We start from the raw sequence: 19,372 nt of genomic DNA, 5'->3' as shown, positions 1-19,372 counted from the left end.
CTTGACATGGTGTAGGTGAAATTTAAAGTGAATAACATTTTTATTCAGTTTGGAGTGATTAACACAATGCTTAGCATATTTATGTTTTTCCTTTTCTGTAATACACATTCAGATTCAAATTCAGAAAACTAGAATGTCCACAATTTGTAACTAAACCAAGATGATTTTGATTGATGTGATCAACGACTGCTCTACTTTTTGTTCACCATGAAATTCCAATTACACATGGATAGACTCAAAAATCTATGTGCAAAATCTATTTGCGTGTTTACGATTCGGAGAAACCGGTAGTCACATGACCCCAAAAAGTTGTTTTCTTCGGTGACGCGATTATGAATTTGCACCAATGACTGTATATATTCATTTGCACTTAAGTCTACAGCACAAGATAAACGCAGCTAGTTTACACATTGCGTAACAAGCTGCCCCCGTATGATTTGGAAATCGATGGTTATTTCCCAAGTTCCTTCCTGGTTGCATTAGTTTGTAATGTAACAAGTTATTGCGCTCAGTGGTGGTGATTCCTGAACAGTAAGTAGCAGTTTATTGTGTAGTTTCCGTTTTTATCTGTGAAACACGACCAGCCAGAAATGTAGATAAGGCCAACTGTCAAGCTATGCTGTTGTAGCAAACCTAACTGGTTTGTTATGAAAGTAAGGTAGCTAGTTAGTTTTTTAAATTTAACTAGGCAAATTCTTATTTACAATGATGGCCTAGGAACAGTGGGTTAACTGTCTTGTTCAGGGATAGAATAACAGATTTTTACCTTGTCGGGGATTTGATCTAGCAACCTTTCAGTTACTGGCCCAACGCTCTAACCACTAGGCTACCTGCCTCCCCATAGTTACACATGATATGCAAAGATGTCATAGACTCAGTCAGACCTTTTGGGAAAATGGGTAATTGTTGTTCATTCTGGCTTTGTTTTGTTCTTGTGAAGCTCACACAGCCATATTTCATGATTTGACAACACGTAAAACCCCATACCAAACAAGAATCGCAGCTTTAAAGGCATAATCTGTCAGTCCTTGCATTCATTGCTACGTCTATGCATCTGAGAGAAGATACATTTCCCCAGCCCCATCACTCAGTTTAAAAAACAAAGTGGCAGGGCCAGGCTGTTGAAATAACATATTTGAACACATGTCCATCAAAAAACATCACACTCACACTGTTTTATTGTTAGTTCACTAACTGTCTGGTCCTCTTCGTTACATTCATTTCAAGGTTCAAGATGACCACACTTCTTAGCTTGCTCCTCGGGGCTGGTCCACTACTGTTACTTGCCCTAAACCCAGTACATGGATCTGACAATGCCACCCTCCCATTGGTTCTGTGGCACGGAATGGGTAAGCACTTGAGATGAATAATGCAACAACATCATGTTTCACGTACAGCAGTGGTGTTTCTCAGTTTGGCAGAGTAGCAAAATAAGCAACTGATGACCACTTCCTATATTTGCATGTGGCCCTTAGATAAGTCATGATATGGCAGTTAGTGTACATGAATAGTTTTTTTCCACCCAAAACTCTATATCAATCAATTTTTCACATTTTGTTTTTTTATTTTATTGATTTTGAGTTCTCAGATTTTTAGATTCATCGTTTTTGTTGTTGTTGTAAAATGCTTTATATGCGTTGTTTAGCTGGAATGGAATGTTCGTATCCTGTCATTTGACTGTGTTATGTGGTTGTCTCACCTAGCTATCTGAAGATGAATGCACTTACTGTAAGTCGCTCTGGATAAGAGCGTCTGCTAAATGACTCAAATGTCAAATGTAAATGATTTACATACAGGCTCATATTACTGTATTGAATAATACCAAAATATATTTTTCAAATATGTCACAAATGTATCAGTTCTTTATCAAAAAAATTGAAGTTATTTGTTACATTTTACTGTGTAAATCCTAGTACTACTTATTTTTCTGAGAGTGAGGTGGATATGTAACATTTAGCAAAAAACACCATTTGTCTGTCATTGAACAACACCGTGCAATGATTAGATAGTGAAAAAACCAATCTCTTTCATAATTTCTTGAAACAACAAAAGCAAATTTACCAACATTTCTGAAAATGGATATATAGCATTTTGGAATGAAACTCTTCATATGGGGACTCTGGGTTCTTGTTTCGGTGTCTACATAGGAGACAGCTGTTGCAACCCTCTCAGCATGGGCTCCATAAAGAAGATGATCGAGGAAACCATCCCTGGAATTGACGTCCTGTCACTAATGATTGGCAAGACTGTCAGTCAGGTACTTTCCAATCTGTGGTGGACAGCTATACCCTGTGGTGACCGGTGTGAATGTTTGCCTTTGCTCCAGCCAAGCCTGATTCTACTAATGAAAGCTTTGATGGAATTTCATAAGTAGAATTGGGTGTATTACTGCAAGTAGCTTAGTGGTTAAGAGTGTTGGGACAGTTTGAATCCCCGAGCCAGCAAGGTGGAAAAATCTGCCGTTCTGCAGATTTGATGTCGATTAAGGCACCCCCCGCACGCACATCTCTGATTCAGAGATTAAATGCAGAAGACACATTTCAGTTGAATGCATTCAATTGTGCAACTGACTAGGTATCCCCTTTCCCTACTGTGTGGCTGGAGCAAAAGCCTGCATCCATGCCAGCCCCTGCAGGCTAAAATCACTCACCCTTGACCTTTTTTGTTGTTGAGATGTGGTGTTTCTGTTTGTCAACATTGTTACTGTCCCAACATGAACATCCTCATATCTACCCCTCAGGACACAGAGAATGGTTTCTTCATGGATGTCAATGAGCAGGTGTCCATGGTGTGCAGCCAGCTGGCCCAGGATCCCAAACTGAAGGATGGCTACAATGCCATGGGCTTCTCCCAGGGAGGACAGTTCCTGTAAGTAGTGTCTCTGGGTCCGTACTCACAAAGCCTCTCAGGATGCTTTTTGAATGTTTAATTTGTTTTTACATGAATTAGAGCTGCAGTATGTGCCGATTCCAGCCCAACACTTGCACACTTATTCAACCAATGTAGTTAAATCAGGTGTCTTAGAGCTGAGGTGGAACAAAAGCCTGCAGAGTTGCCCATCACCTGGTTAAAGTACTTTATACACGAGACAAGAAGCTGTAATTCTCAGTTCTTTGCCTTTTCACCCCCCCACCCCCCCACCCCAGGAGGGCAGTGGCGCAGCGCTGTCCATCTCCTCCAATGAAAACCCTGATCTCTGTTGGGGGACAACAACAAGGTAACGGCACCATGGCAACAGTGACATAATCCCTTGCCTTGTCTCTTTTCATTGTCTTTCATTCACTTCCTGACAGTTTTGAAATGATCCTATTCTCCACATTCGCAGGGGTGTATGGTCTCCCTAAATGCCCTGGAGAGAGCTCCCATATCTGTGACTGGATTCGCAAGAAACTCAACTCAGGAGCCTACACCGATATTGTGCAAAAACAGTGAGTGTAGAATTGATTTACAACTCAAAACCAGTGAGTGTAGACTATATTTCAACTCATTCAGAGAGTGCAATTCTTATGTTTGAGACGAATCAGCAATATCCAGATGTATATATCCAACAGTATGTTATGACATAGTTACTGTACATTTTGAGACGAGGTACAAAGAGAAAGGGCTTTGTGTATTGTGTGGTTGTTATCCAGTGAGTCATTTGGAATCCTTGTGTCTTTATCAGCTTGGTGCAGGCACAGTACTGGCACGACCCACTGAACGACGACCTGTACAAAAAACACAGCCTCTTCCTGGCTGATATCAATCAGGAGCGGGTTAGTATGGCTCTAGTATGGTGTTAGTATATATTTTCAGAATCCGACGTTGTTATTTGATTGCTCATACAGTGCTGTTTATATTCAATATTCTCCTGAGAACTCTCCATCGCTGTATTCCAATTCAATTCCATTCAATTCATCTGCTGCCTTTCACCCCACAGGTGGTGAACGAGACTTACAAGAAGAACCTCCAGCTGCTGGACAAGTTTGTGATGGTCAAGTTCTTGCAGGACAGTGTTGTGGATCCAGCTGACACTGAGGTAAATACTGGACACATTGTGACAACCTCTCTTGATGCACTGTCCTCCTCCTACACTGTAATTACTGATGCTAATAGGCAATATGTATTTTGTATACAATCTATTTGTCATAGTGGTTTGGTTTTCTGAAAACGGGTCAGGCAAAAGAGACCGAGACGCTTCAGGAGAGTGTTCTCTATAAAGAGGTAAAACCCACATCATGTTTACTCATCTTCAAACACAGACATGTACACTATACAGTATATACAAAAGTATGTGGACAGCCATTCAAATTAATGGATTCGGCTATTTCAGCCACAACCGTTGCTGACAAAAAAGAAATCAAGCACACCGCCATGCAATCTCCATAGACAAACATTGGCAGTAGAATGGCCTTCCTAAAGAGCTCAGTTACTTTCAACGTGGCACCGTCATAGGATGTCACCTTTCCACCAAGTCAGGGCGTCAAATTTCTGCGTCAAAAGTTGCCCCGGTCAACTCTAAGTGCTGTTATTGTGAAGTGGAAACGTCTAGGAGCAACAACAGTTCAGCTGCGAAGTGGTAGGCCACACAAGTTCACAGAACAGGACCGCCAAGTGCTGAAGCATGTACCGTGTAACAATCGTCTGTCCTCGGTTGCAACACTCGCTACAGAATTCCAAACTGCCCGGGGAAGCAATATCAGCTTGTCGGGAGCTTCATGGAATGGGTTTCCATGGCTGAGCAGCCTCACACAAGCCTAAGATCACCATGTGCAATGCCAAGCGTCGTCTGGAGTGGTGTAAAGCGCGCCGCCATTGAACTCTGGAGCAGAGGAAACACATTCTCTGGAGTGATGAATCATGCTTCACCATCTAGCAGTGCGATGGGTGAATCTGGGTTTGGCGGATGCCAGGAGAACACTACCTGCCCCAATGCATAGTGCCAACTGTAAAGTTTGGTGGAGGAGGAATATTGGTCTTTGGCTGTTTTTCATGGTTCGGGCTAGGTTCCTTAGTTCCAGTGAAGGGAAATCTTAATGCTACAGCATGCAATGACATTCAAGACGATTCTGTACTTCCAACTTTGTGGCAACAATTTGGGGAAGGCCCTTTCCTGTTTCAGCATGACAATGCCCCCGTGCAGAAAGCGAGGTCCATACAGAAATTGTTTGTTGAGATCGGTGTGGAAGAACTTGACTGGCCTGCACAGAGCCCTGACCTCAATCCCATCGAACACCTTTGGGATGAATTGGAACACTGACTGCGGGCCTGGCCTAATCGCCCAACCTCACTAATGCTCTTGTGGCCGAATGGAGTCCCCTTCAGCAATGTTCCAACATCTAGCAGAAAGCCTTCCCAGAAGTGGAGACGAACTCCATATTAATGCCCATGACTTTGGAATGAGATGTATGACTAGCAGGTGTCCACATACTTTTGGCCATGTAGAGTATTTTCATGTATTCAACTCATATTGTAATGTATGTGATATTGTATTGAGACATTGAATATATTTTCAGGATCGTCTTGGKCTGGCAGCGATGGATGCAGCTGGAAAGCTGGATTTCCTGGGTACAGAAGGAGATCACCTCCAGTTCACCAGGGAGTGGTTCAACGCCAAACTAGTGCCTTACCTGCGCTAAATACACCTAGCTATCTACACTCTGACTCAAGTTAGCATGCTCACAACTATTGCACTATCGCACAACTGTGCATTCCTATCATATCGATACCATCCTGCTGATGAATCTAATGCACAACATATGATTTTTAAAACCCTGATTTTACCCATTTAATGTACTACCACTGAAAATMTAGTCTTAGTTGGTTCCCAGAGATGCATTGATGGACTAATTGGGGGACGTGTATTAAAGWTTACATTTGATAATTTTTGTTTAGCGCCATTTTGGAATAAAAATGTACGTTATAAAACTTAAGGTAGTGTGTGTAATGGTAAATAACAAACTAATGATGTTAGATAATCACTGGTTCTGGGCTAATATTCACTAGTGTTGGTTTACCCAGCTCTCCTTGTGAAAAGTGGTAAACAATGGCTTTCTGGGAAAATTAGCTAAAAACATAAGGGCACATCACACAAATCCCCTCCCCCTCATTCCATATTTAGCCTGAAGCAGATGGAGAAAAATCACCCAAGACTGATTTATTATTTTATTGCAACATTTGTCTTCCTCCAGTACTGATGAGCAAAATGTTGAATTTGACCAAAATAAAGAGGCGAACGAAACGCCACAGAGCATGACCGCTACAACAGGATAACCACAGATGTTGTAGACAAGAGTGGCTGGGTGGGTTGATGTGTAGGTGATGGCGACAGTGGAGTTAAGACAACTCTAGCATTAAAAAGAAATGTCTATACAGATCATTACAACAGTCATTCAGAGCTTAAGGGAGGTAACCCCAAACTTAGCCAAAAATGATTCTCCAAGAGTATGTTTGTCTATCTCTAGAACCACTCACTTCCAGCTTGTGCTGAAGTGAAGTCACACTCACCACATACTTCCATCATTCTCCCTCTTTCTTTGCCGCCGTTCACCTCCATATGTCTCAATAATATGGAATGTTCATTTAAAATGCTAAAGGGAATGTCTTGGGAACTAAACTTTTATTTTTCAATATTTTTTTTCAGCATTTTGATTGTATTTTTTTATTTTATTTTTAAAGACAGTGATCCTGCACGCAACTCTTCATTTCACCGATTTAAGAGCGATGACATGTGTCATAGTTAATCAATCCCTATGAAATGTTAATAACGTCGTCAAAGTTGGAAATGATAGCATTGTCGTCTGTAAAGAGGGGCTGGTTGTACATGTGCTTCACGGATGAATTGCATAAATGAAACAAACCTTCGACCCCTAAACACCTGCCCCCCCCTGACCAGAGGGGAAACGGAAACCCTATTAAATGATTGGTTGAAGGAAACAGGAAGCATAGCCTGATTGGCATAGGAGTTAAAACCACAGAGAAGGTGTGAAATAAACATAATAGCGGGAGCAAGGCTTTTATCATTTGCTGGAATGTACAGATCAAATCAGAAATGATCCTGGTTGTTGGCAAACTCATTTGAATGCGCTCACTGGCCATGAGGATAACCAAATCGAATAACAAGCTGCTCCCTGCAATTGGCTGAAGGAACGCTCCAGATAAAGCAAGCAGTCCTCTCATTGGCTGAAGGAAGAAACAGCTAAAGCTGTGATTGGCGGATAGAAAAAAAAACAATTGGGCTAGGTTGGCATCTCAGTCTACTTTGTGGTTTGGTTAGATGGTCGATCAGTCAGGTAGGCATTTGCAAAGGGGAGGCTGTTACGAGTGCTGGCTGCCCCTCTATCCAGCAATCTCTGTACAAGTGGTGACTAGCTTCTTGCCATCCCAGASAGTCTTGAACTGCTCAGGAACAGGGATCTCAGTCTAAGAGAGACAAAGGAGAAAATGTTAGTTTATCATCAACATTTCCACATAACACGTATTACTACGTTGTCATATAGTGCCACTAGACGCCCCAAATTCTCCCATAGATGTACTCACATATTCTCCGTCTTTACCAGGTACCAGCACGTTCATCTCTGAGCTCTTGGCGCTGACGATCTCACACTCCAGCGAATCTTTGCTCAGGTACACGTGGCAACCGTCAGTCTTGTTGATGGAGATGGTGGGCACCTTGCCCAAGACCTGAACACACCATATAGGGTTAAAGCTGCAATGTGTCATTTTTTGGGCAACCCAACCAAATTCACAAAGAAATGCGAGTTATAGATATGTCATTCTCATTGAAAGAGTCCAAGAAGCCGTATATCTGCTCCATGTATGCAATTTCTATGCTTCCCGTTAAGTTATATTTTTGTGTCTTATACTTTCGGTTTTGTACACCAGCGGTTTAGATGGTACAATGATTCTTTGCACTAAAGTTGCTTGTTTCGTCACAAACTGAAATCAGAATTTTAGCAACCAGGAAATGGCAGAGCGATGTCTGCATAGTGCATCTTTAAGAGTGAATCAACTATGATTAAATAATCTCTGTTGGGTACTGTGCATAGATAAAACAGCCACAACAGTTTGGAAAACATGAAAAGTAATCCGCAAATGTCACGGCCACAGTCGCATTGGAGACTTTTAATATGTAAATGGTCATGAGACAAAAGCTGATATGATCTTCTGTTGTCACCGTTGTGCGATATCGCCATGTCCATTGCCTTTGAATGACCAGGCCTTTTCACACAGTGTCCATTTCCGCATTAATCCATTTTAGAAATACACACCTGGACCTTGACGTCCCTGCAGTTGATAACCTCGATAATGCCCACAACATCGTCAAAGACCAGGCCCAGTTTCTTACAGTTGTCTGCAAGAAAGGAATCATATTAACAAATGCCCTTCGTTGACCTTTTAATTTGTTCACGCGCGGGCACAGGAACATGGGTCGGCCCTTACCTAAAGTGATGGAGTTGATCTTGCCCTTGATCTGCAGGGTGCTGTTGTTACACTTGAAGGCGTAGACCACCTGCTTGAGCTCTGTGTCGCTGATCACCAGGCCCTGGGCACCCTCTTGGTTCTCCTATAGGTCATCACACAGGCGGGAGAGCGGTTAGGAGTTAGGGAGAAAATATACTGGCTTGGGGCTGTCGTGATCAGTGCGTGCTAAACCTGTGCATTCAGTTTTCAGCGGAAAACCAACAGCCCACTTACCTGAAATACACCCATCATGAGTTCACTGTAGTGGAAACTCTGCTTATATAGTAGATATTTTGATAGTACAAACATTTATAAACCACTGGGTTTACTATGACCCATATATAGCCTTTAAAATTGGGTGCACCAAGTAAACAACATGGAGTCATGCACACCACTGTTTGGAAACACTTCCACGTTGCATCTGTTGGGAAACACAGCTAAGTCCTTAAAGTAACTGTCCATTGTTTCCAGATGTATGAAAAATCAACAATCACTTATTAAAATATGAGTCAAATAGTCTTCCAAACAATGGTAATTAAGTACGTTAGAAAGCACCTTTCGGTGTTGGAATGTGTGGGCGTACCCCAAAAACAGGTGGGCGTATAATGGTAATAAAAATATTAATGCGAGTAGACCGCTGATTGGCCAGCTCATCATCCTTTACATCATCCTTTATGAGGAAATAGCATTTTTTTTTTAAAGGTTGGTTTCAAATATTAAAATGATTTTTTCTCCAATTTATGCTTTGGCCACAGATACAAGTATAGGATGAGTCAACAACATTATTTGGATATGAATTAACAAAATAAGAACTTTAAAAGAAGTGAGATTTTCACTGGACAGTTACTTTAAGGGGCTGTGGAGAGAGAACATTTCCTAGAGATGAACCTTTTTCCTATAGGAGGAACTGACTGTCAGAGAAGCAGATGTGGTGCACTGATGAAGCTCTCCAGGCCTGTTTGTCAGTCTATTTGTTTCTCTCTGGCTCTACCATCCATGCCCCCGCTGCTGAAGCTACACTACTTTTACAATCCAGCTCACCACTTTCCACTTTTTGCCGTCAAGCTCCAAAACGGGGGGCAGCTTGCGAGAGGCGGCGGCGGTGACAGCCGGCTTGGCGGTAGTGAAGGGCTTGGGCCCTGTGCGCACCGGGCCGGTCTGAGTCCTCAGGTTGGGGTTCTTGTGAGTCATCTGGTCTTTGGGCACGTGCTTCAGGCCTTGGGACATAAAGTAATAAAGGTACGAGATGGGGGAACACAAATATTTACATTTTAGTCATTTACCTGATGCTATTATCAGAGTAACATACAGTAAGCTGGGTGAGACATTTAAAAAATATATATTTTACCTTTATTTAACTAGGCAAGTRAGTTAAGAACAAATCCTTATTTTCAATGACAGCTTAGGAACAGTGGGTTAACTGCCTTGTTCAGGGGAAGAACGACTGATTTTTACCTTGTCGGCTCGGTGATTCGATCTTGCAACCTTTCGGTTACTAGTCCAACGCTCTAACGACTGCGTGGCCAAACACGACTCCAACACCATAATTAAGTTTGCTGATGACAACAGTGGGAGGCCTGATCACCGACAACGATGAAAGAGCCTATAGGGAAGTCAGAGACCTGGCAGTGTGGTACCAGGGCAACCTCTCTCTCAATGTGAGCTGATCATGGACTACAGGAAAAGGAGGGCCGAACAGGCCCCCATTAACGTCAACGGGGCTGAAGTGGAGCGGGTCGAGAGTTTCAAGTTCCTTGGTGTCCAAATCACCAACAAACTATCATGGTCCAAACACATCAAGACAGTCATGAAGGGGGCACGACAACACCTTTTCCCKCCTCAGGAGACTGAAAAGATTTGGCATGAGTCCCCAAATCCTCAAAAAGTTCTACAGCTGCACCATCGAGAGCATCCTGACCGGTTGCAGCACCGCCTGGTATGGCAGCTGCTCGGCATCTGACCGTAAGGCGCTAGAGGGTATTGCTTACGGCCCAGTACATCACTGGGGCCAAGCTTCCTGCCATCCAGGACCTATATAATAGGCGGTGTCAGAGGAAAGCCCATAAAATTGTCAGACACTTCAGTCACCCAAGTCAGACTGTTCTCTCTGCTACCACACGGCAAGCAGTACCGGAACACCAAGTCTAGGACCAAAAGGCTCCTTAACAGCTTCTACCCCCAAGCAATAAGACCTCTGAACAATTAATCAAATAGCCACCCGGATTATTTACATTGATCCCCCCCCTTTGTTTTTACACTGCTGCTATAAGCTGTTTATTATCTATGCATAGTCACTTTATAAATTACCTCTACTAACTTGTACCCCCGCACATTGACTCGGTACTGGTACCCCCTGTATATAGCCTCGTTATTGTTATTGAGAGTAGGCCGTCATTGTAAATTAGAATTAGTTCTTAACTGACTTGCTTAYTTAAATAAAAAAGTAATGTCCTTGTGTTCGTGTTTTTTTAAATATTACACCTGTTATATTCAGCTCATCAAATCAAATTTACACAACAGGTGGCCCTGGATAATGAATCTAAGGGCTGGGGTCAATCTGCTTCTCACATTGTCTTTATCCTTTATTTAACCAAGTAAGTCACATTGAGATTGACTCTTTCTSAAGTTAACTCTGTATGTTTCAAAGTACATCTTAAACAATTGAGCTTCTGATTCTTGAGAACTTTTGAGGATTCATTATTCGACACGTACCCTTGGTGACGTCAGTTCCCTTGTTGAGGGAAGCGAAGAGGGCGTTACGGGTGTCTGGTTCCTGGTCTCCGCTACCGCCAGACGACCCGCTGAAGTCCATGGGAGGGGGAGGAGGTCCGGGGGGAGGAGGACCGGCGCGGGGAGGAGGAGCTGCAGAGGCCGAGGCCACTGGACCCTGGGATGGATGAAACACACAGCACATTGGTCACACACATGCCTGTACATGGCCATTTCCTGGTCACACACATGCCTAGACATGGCCATTTCCTGGTCACACYCATGCCTAGACATGGCCATTTCCTGGTCACAAACATGCCTGGACATGGCCATTTCCTGGTCACACGCATGCCTAGACATGGCCATTTCCTGGTCACACGCATGCCTAGACATGGTCATTTCCTGGTTATACACACATGCCCAGACATGGCCATTTCCTGGTCACACGCATGCCTAGACATGGTCATTTCCTGGTTATACACACATGCCCAGACATGGTCATTTCCTGCTCGTAACAACTTGGTCTAATTCAATAAGGCACAATTGTTTGAATTGTGCAGATAGGAAAGGGCTGACGAGTAACAAACACATCGGTGGTTTTACCTTTGCCCTCTTATCGCACATAAATCCAAAGACAACACTTGACAACCGAGTGTGACGTTTAGTTCTGTGCTGATAGAACAGTCAAACAGAGCCCAGTCTGACGATTCCATATTCCACATGACAGATCTTCACGCATGTTCGATAAACACAATTAGAACGTTTCTAATCAGAACGTTCCACTTTCCTAAATAAGCCCATGTCATTATTTTACTCCTATGGTAACGGTTAGGATCACCCCCAGCACTACGTCTGTTGAAGCCGATAAAGTGAATCCGTCCTGTACTGACGTGAGGAGAGAGATAGTAAAGTTAAAGGACTTACACTCTTGCTCCAGGCCAGTCCGGTGGTATGGTTCTGTTTGATGTAGTTCTGCAGCTCAGTCCAGATAGACAGGTAGGCCTTCACCCAGTCCACATGCTTCTGATCCCTAAGGTGTAGGACACAAGGCAATTGAATTGAACACAACAAGAGGGAGACCAAAGGATGAAGAAAATATACAGTATCCAACTATGAGAGTGTGGAGCTTACATAGGGAACTTGGCGGTAAGAAAAAAAGTTAAAGGACAGAGAGCAGAGTCCTTACTTCTCCTTGTAGTCCTTGAGAACCCGGTTGGTGTAGAACTGGGCAGCATCCTGCATCTCCTTCACATAGGGACCTGGCTTAGGAGCCTGGAAGAGCAAGCACATCATAAGAACATTGCAGGAGAGTTCCTCCTCTTCAAACAGAGCTTGTGTGGACACAGCTGGTGTGATGGCTTACAATGGGTTTTAATGTTGCTTCCACTGGCATGCCAAAGTCTAGGTTTGCCTTTGTTCATTATTCATCAGATTACAATGCAGAAGTTCTCATTAATATTCATTCATCAAAATTATAATTATAATTCCAGAGTTTTAACAATGATGCACTGTTGCTAGACGAACTTTGTTGAAAATTTCACTGCCAAACAACCGTCTCAGACTTCTACAGAATGAAAGACGTGTTTGTTTCCGGCAATTACACACTGCCCCCCCCCCCCCACACACACACTGGTGGCGGTGGAAATGTCAAGCCCCTCCTCTCCCTTCCCTCACCATGGCGACCCAGCCGAGGGCAGGCACGCTCTCGCTGACGGCCGAGAGGTGGTTGAAGAGGGGCGAGGAGCGGTTCTGCTCGCGGAACGTCTGCACCTGCTGGATCACTTTGGAGACGGGGGCCAGGAGAGCAGTCAAGGATGCCTATAGAGGGAAAACAACCATGACTTAAATCATAACATCCTAGAGATGCTAAGAAACAAATGTGTTTGTGCCTGATGACAAAATATTATATAATCTAAGTGTCAACCAGGGTGGAATAGCATGAGTAAAAAGGCAATTAATTACATGAGATAATGTGTGGCAAGAAACATTTAGGGAAACCATGCTATGGGATTGGAATTAGTTGACCCAATTGCTACACTGCTGATTCATTGCCAATACATCCGTTAATGAGACAATTACAGTATATCCACTGTTCAGTTGATCTAAATAATGACGTATTCTGCTGAAAACTCATGTTGAGGGTCAAGGGGATTGATGATGGATGAACCAACTCACATCAGAGGGTTTCTGGGAGCAGGAGGAGGTAACCAGGAGCTGTCTCTGACAGGAGAACGCCTGCTTCATCATGTCCGCCTGAGAGAGGCGGGGAGAAATTAGAAAAGATCCAGGTTTGGTTAATTGTATCCTACACATCCACTGATAAGCATGACAGGAGACGTGATGAGCATTCCTAACCAACTTTTCCCCTGTAGTGCAATTCAACTTACATGCTTCTGGACGTCGCCCCCTATCTGCTGGCTGAGGGCCATGTACTGGCCAACAGATCCGGTGATGATGCCATCATAGGCCTCCACGTACGCTGCCACAACTGCAAGGAATGGGTGGCAACAGGGAGACAAGTCAGATACCAACATTTATGGGTTATGTTTGTTCTGCTTGCGAGTCATGTTTTAATTTCACCTCCATTTATGTAAGACAAAACAAACTATGACAACTGGTACTGTAAACCTTTCTTTAGCATTATTAGGACCTGGACTCGCAATTCCATCTCAGTCTTTCCATGATTTCTAGCATTCATGTTTGTGTGAAATGGGCTACAATACAGAAAACTCCAGGTTACCCCCAGAGCCGACAGCAGCGCCACCTCCATCACCCGACACGGCCTCCAGACGACCRACAGCCACCTCCAGCCGCTGCACCAGACTTGCCAACTCTGCCATTCCTGGGGAGAGACGACACATCAGCAGAGGGGGTTCAGTGGTCACGGCTTGTTTACTAACAAAGTATCACGAGCAGTCATTGACAGCAAGTGGGTTTGACTGCAGAATTAGTGATGGGGAGATTCTCCCCCACCATTTTGGCTGCTCATTTAAAGTTTCAATTGCATTAGTAGGCCTACATGTCTCAGCATGTTAGCCTATATCTTGTCATTCCGTCAAGTCATACACTGTCTATTAAAAATAGTGCAATTTTGCCAATAAAATCTGAGATTGTAGCCATAGATACAACTGGACTGACAACAAAAAGAGGGAAAACAATGTTTTACTTTAACCCAACGTGTGGTTTAAAAAATAAAAAAGAGGCCTGGAATGGGTTTGGCGGACATGTCAAGACCTGCTGAGTAGAGGTATGCAGGTAATAAGACAGCCCTTCCCTCCCTGATATTCCCATTTCCCAATACCCGGCCCATATTACATCAAAGTAACCACTCATAACTACACAGGCTTAGCGCACACAGCTAAATCTATATATTCTCAACAACAGTCCTCTGTGTTGACAAAGTGGTAAGTGTTAGATCTCTACTGTTGTGAAATGCCCTTGCACGAGTGCACCCCCCCCCCAGACCTAGAGGCTGACATTGCATAACAGAAACCAGATCCCCTGTTCATCTGAGTGAGTGTCAGGTACTGTCACCTGAGTGGAAACACAAAGACCTCACCCCATTAATGACAGTGGATCCATGTCGCTCTATTCTTCTGGGATAATCCCCTCGGCATTCACTTTCCCAGAGCAAAATGTTGCTTGTAAACATAGGGCAGGGGTATGCTAAATGCCACCAAATGATTCTACGGCTTTTGATTTGGTTGGAGATGAACATTTCAGCCTCTAAATCAAGGTCTTGTTCATGTTTGAGAAATACATGCAGACCCACTTGTTTTATGGGGAGCAGATGACAATGGCAATAGGCAAACACCATGACATTAACTATTAAGAGAGACCAGTAATAATCAGCCATCTGCGTTTCCCATCCGGTTACTTGCTTGTCACTTTGCAAATGTTTGTGCTGCCAAGCCGGGCAGAGATGCAGTCTTCATTTTAGATGTCCATAACATTTTGCTGCCTCAGAGACACTAACTCATGCTTTGGAAATATGTTAAGAAAAATGGTTAGCTCTACTATTAAGGTGCTAGGGGTCAAGCAGACAGGTCTGGAGGTCATTCATGATATATTATGTGTTTTTATGTATGCAGTCACAGCCAAACTGTCCCCATGGGGATAGACATCACTGCACACCATACCTATCCTTGACCTACATGTATGGGCTAGGCCTGTGCTTGGAAGATTGGGTCCACCAGCCCTTATATAGCCTGAGTTCAACTTTTATTTTACTTCCTTGTTGCCATGTCAGTGCCATGCCTCAACCAAGGCCTGCTCCTGTGGTTAAGCAGGATGGGTCAACTTTTGTTGCTTACATGGACAGTTAGAAAACAGTGCTTAAAGTGCACTTGGAAAGTAGGAAGAAGTCTTACTGCAAACTGCAGCTAAACATCTGTTTTCCAAAGGCTGTGCAGCCTCGGAGTCGCCAACAGCCTCGGGTAGAGCGCGGTTAAGGTGCGTTCAGACATAAAGGGAAAAGGCACTTAGGCGCAGTCTGCTGTGTGTTCTAGTCTGGGATAAAAATAAATAATAMAAAACAGGTCATTTCTGCTTTAGTAAGGAATAAGTAGGGCAAATATACCCCGGCGTCTTGTGCCTACCGGTATCCATAGCCAAACACAGTTTTTTTGGGATGCCCAATGTTCCATCTAGCTATCATGGCTYGGTAGCTAGCGAAGCACTGCTAATCTTTACAAGCCGATGACAATGATATTGGGACTCGGCCGAGGTAGTTAACTATAGTTAGCAAGCAACAACGAAACAGCTGAGGTTAGTTGTGGCGTATTCATTATGCCGATTCTGTTGCAAAACGTTTCTTAAACGGAAGCAAACGAAACGGGGATGAACCTACCTGAATTTGTCCAATAGAAAKTCTAGCTTTGTTTCGTTCGGTTCTTAAACTGTAACGTGAACGGTTTATGTAATGAATAAACCCTTTTACATGAAAAAGGTTGGTTAGCAAAGTAAACAACTACCAGTTAACGATTTATTCAGACAGATAAGAGTCCCGAACTCGACCAAAATACTAATGGGCAAAAATACTCCCGTCCCTCTGTGTTTCAGCATTTCCTGTATTTTTTTTGCACACCCCTCCCTTGTTACACTAGTCTGCAAAAATGAATCACTTCACATTTGGATTGAAATATTCAATGCATCAAAATATTGCAACCATGGAATAATGTCTTGTTACTTCAAATTGACATCAGCCAGCAATCTACCTTGCATCACGCTAAATCATAATTTCTGAATGATCAATGCAATGGAGTCGGAGGCGCATTATGACACGGACTAGTGTGCACTTCTAAGACAATTTAGGAGGAGTAAAATAAGGTAGCATATGCCCAAAGAGTTATAAACGTCATCCTTACCTGCTAACTTGGACAAGCAGCACTGATTAGGTATTTAATCACCGTCAATTGTCTATGGGAGAGTGCCGAGCTAGCGGACTGACTGCTCTGCTTATTCTTCCTGTATGAGTGTAGCAGTTCCCAGCTGTCACCGCGCGGCGTTTCCGCCCTTATTCGCGCAACCATTCCTTTCCCTTATAAGGAGAAGAGAGTGAAGATAACTGAAAGACAACACAAAACATCTTTCCTTCCTCTTCTTCTGAACTAAACATTTCCTCCCACTTTCTGGTCTCAGTTGCAATTCACAACATCTGTCATTGTTCCAAACACTGTATGTCCCGATGCCCTATAACTGTGATACATTGCTCATTATATCATACTGTATATCAGCGTCTGGTTGTAGGGTAGGCCTACTGATGTGACGTCCATACTCGCTCTACCCCTCAGCCTCACCACAATTTGACTGTCAGCACAATTTGGGGCCAGTTTTGAGTACCTATATAATGGAGGTGGTTCAGTCAACCACACTTGCTTGATTAATGCTCTTGCCAGTGAGACCTGAAGGCTTGCGCTAGCTCCCTGGCCAGAAGCAATGCCTAGGCTTTATATCAGTGGGCTAACAGTCTTGTGGTGTACAGACAACCGAGTTCAAACCCAGACAGTCACATTGGTGCTGTGACCTGGATTCAGTKAGTTGATGCCACCAATAACAGGTCATTGTGAAGAGGAGACCTGCAGAGTGATGACTTGCCTTTAACCTGAAGAGGTCAGGTCTAAACTCAGAAGGCATTGAGATAATCAGCTTTATTTTGAAATGTTTTTTATTGGCCAACAGTCTTGTTGAACCCGGTTTCAAACCCAGTCAACCAGAAACACACATCCAGCTTATAAATCCCCACTGCCCTTCGCAGCATAGGCTGCCATTATTAATGGCCATCAAATATATTTATTCAGTGTCACAGCCAGTCACCTGATAGTGAAAGGATGCCATTAATGACCTTAATGAACTGKTTTGCTTGGCGTTAGTATTTTCATGAGTGGCAAGCAATTGGTTAATAAACATTRGTTGCAAGTGGTGTGTGAAATAGTTAAACACAGTGTACCCCTAATTCTCGTCTGAACACGTCTCTGTTGAGTTGCTGTTTCAGATGAGGGGATCGCAACACACAACTGAAATAATGGCAGTGTTTGAGAGCATTAGCCAGTGGTGGAAAAAGTACRCAATTGTCATAGTTAAAGTATAGATACCCTAATAGAAAGTTACTCAAGTAAAAGTCAGCCAGTAAAATACTACTTGAGTAAGTCTAAAAGTATTTGGTTTTAAATATACTTAAGTATCAAAGTAAATGTAATTGCTAAAATATACTTAAAATTAAAAGTATAAATCAATTACAATTCCTTATATTAAGCAAAGCAGACAGCACAATTTTCTTGTTTTCAATGGATAGCCAGAGGTACACACTCCAACACTCAGACATTATTAAAAAAATATTCATGTGTTTAGTGAGTCCGCCAGGCCAGATGCAGTAGGGATGACCATGTGTTCTATTGATTAGTGCTTGAATTTGACCATTTTCCTGTCCTGCTAAGCAATCAAAATGTAACGAGTACTTTTGGGTGTCAGGGAAAATGTATGTATTCAAAAGTACATTATTTTCTTTAGGAATTATTATTTTTATTTAACTAGGCAAGTCAGAGAACAAGAACAAATTCTTAATTACAATGACGGCCTACCCCAGCCAAACCCGGACGACGCTGGGCCAATTGTGCGCCGTCCTATGGAACTCCCAATCACGGAGGATGTGATACAGCCTGGATGTAACGAAGTAAAAGTTGTCAAATATAAATAGTAAAGTACAGATAACCCAAAAACGACTTTTTACCCCACTGGCATTAGCGACTATGCAGACTGACTGGTCTACAAATCCCCTTGCATCCAAATAACTCATTGTAAATCCGTCCATCCATCCATTTAGTCAGTGATCAGACTGTGGCATTGATACTCTCAAGCACCAATGTTTGTTAGTCCGTCATTCAATCTCTGATGTGAGTTAGATTTAAAGACATGCATGCTCTGGAATTTTGGCAGCTACTTAAATATTTTGTAAATTTTCTCTAAACCTCTGGTTTGAATGTGTCAATGTGGAGTTCCTACATGCATAATCTCTGAGCAGAATTACTGTTTTACCTTAATTTGCCAAGAAATCCCTAGCCGTTTCCCCAATGTGGACCAGCCCCCTAGCAATTTGAGTTCTAGCTAATGAGCTTCAGCCTCTCACCATTTGAGTGACAGCTAGCAAGATGCAGCAGAGTGAGCAATGTTGTGGTGCACACATCTGCACGTGACAGTACATTTTCGGAGACCACTTTTGGCTAGTGAGCACTACTTTCAGAGTTACTGGCTAAAAAGTATACAAAAGTATTAGATCATCTCTATCTCATTACTGACTGGGTATTCAAAGCCGTTAAGTCAACACTTAGTGGTGAGGTGATTAAACAGACTTACACACTGCACCCGGTCTAGTCTATAGAGAGATCAAAGTCAAGCAGGCGGAATAACATTAAATGAGACCATCATCATCTAAGATGGCTTTATCTCATCAATTAGTGTTATGGAGCACTAAAGGGAAACCACAGWCCGTAATGGTCAGCCATAAAAGAGAATGAAATCTGTAAGTGGCAACAGAATAGATAGCTGTGTAGTAGCGTATGCCATTACAGCAGCGTTTCCAAAACTCGATCCTCGGGACCCTAAGCTGATTCAAAACAGCTGATTCAAATGATCAAAGCTTGATGATTAGTTGATTATTTGAAATCAGCTGTGTAGCGCAAGGGCAAAAACCAAAACGTGCACCGAGTTTGGGGAAACCCTGCAT

The 19,372-nt window shown here is 43.0% G+C and overlaps 2 protein-coding genes across 2 annotated transcripts; one reads left to right on the top strand and one right to left on the bottom strand.

Moving 5' to 3' along the window:
- The first annotated feature begins 442 nt into the window (after window positions 1-442).
- LOC112080535 (palmitoyl-protein thioesterase 1) lies at window positions 443-5,912 on the top strand. The gene is made up of 10 exons (XM_024146323.2): window positions 443-531; window positions 1,228-1,349; window positions 2,148-2,257; window positions 2,741-2,868; window positions 3,147-3,217; window positions 3,326-3,428; window positions 3,665-3,755; window positions 3,920-4,018; window positions 4,132-4,203; window positions 5,496-5,912. Exons 2-10 carry the CDS (start codon window positions 1,235-1,237, stop codon window positions 5,616-5,618), a joined length of 912 nt encoding a protein of 303 aa, XP_024002091.1. The 5' UTR covers window positions 443-531; window positions 1,228-1,234; the 3' UTR covers window positions 5,619-5,912.
- A 669-nt stretch (window positions 5,913-6,581) lies between these two features.
- Window positions 6,582-16,666, bottom strand: LOC112080534 (adenylyl cyclase-associated protein 1). The gene is made up of 13 exons (XM_024146322.2): window positions 16,518-16,666; window positions 13,892-13,993; window positions 13,539-13,639; window positions 13,327-13,404; window positions 12,826-12,969; window positions 12,338-12,423; window positions 12,076-12,181; window positions 11,155-11,329; window positions 9,484-9,659; window positions 8,422-8,545; window positions 8,250-8,332; window positions 7,519-7,662; window positions 6,582-7,401 (listed from the first exon to the last, which is right to left on the bottom strand). The coding sequence occupies exons 2-13, from the start codon at window positions 13,989-13,991 to the stop codon at window positions 7,318-7,320; spliced, it is 1,401 nt and encodes a 466-aa protein (XP_024002090.1). The 5' UTR covers window positions 13,992-13,993; window positions 16,518-16,666; the 3' UTR covers window positions 6,582-7,317.
- Window positions 16,667-19,372: the final 2,706 nt, after the last annotated feature.

This window comes from Salvelinus sp. IW2-2015, unplaced genomic scaffold (genome assembly GCF_002910315.2).
Source record: "Salvelinus sp. IW2-2015 unplaced genomic scaffold, ASM291031v2 Un_scaffold16369, whole genome shotgun sequence".
NCBI classification, from domain to species: domain Eukaryota; kingdom Metazoa; phylum Chordata; class Actinopteri; order Salmoniformes; family Salmonidae; genus Salvelinus; species Salvelinus sp. IW2-2015.
This window is presented reverse-complemented; position numbering and strand designations above follow the sequence as displayed.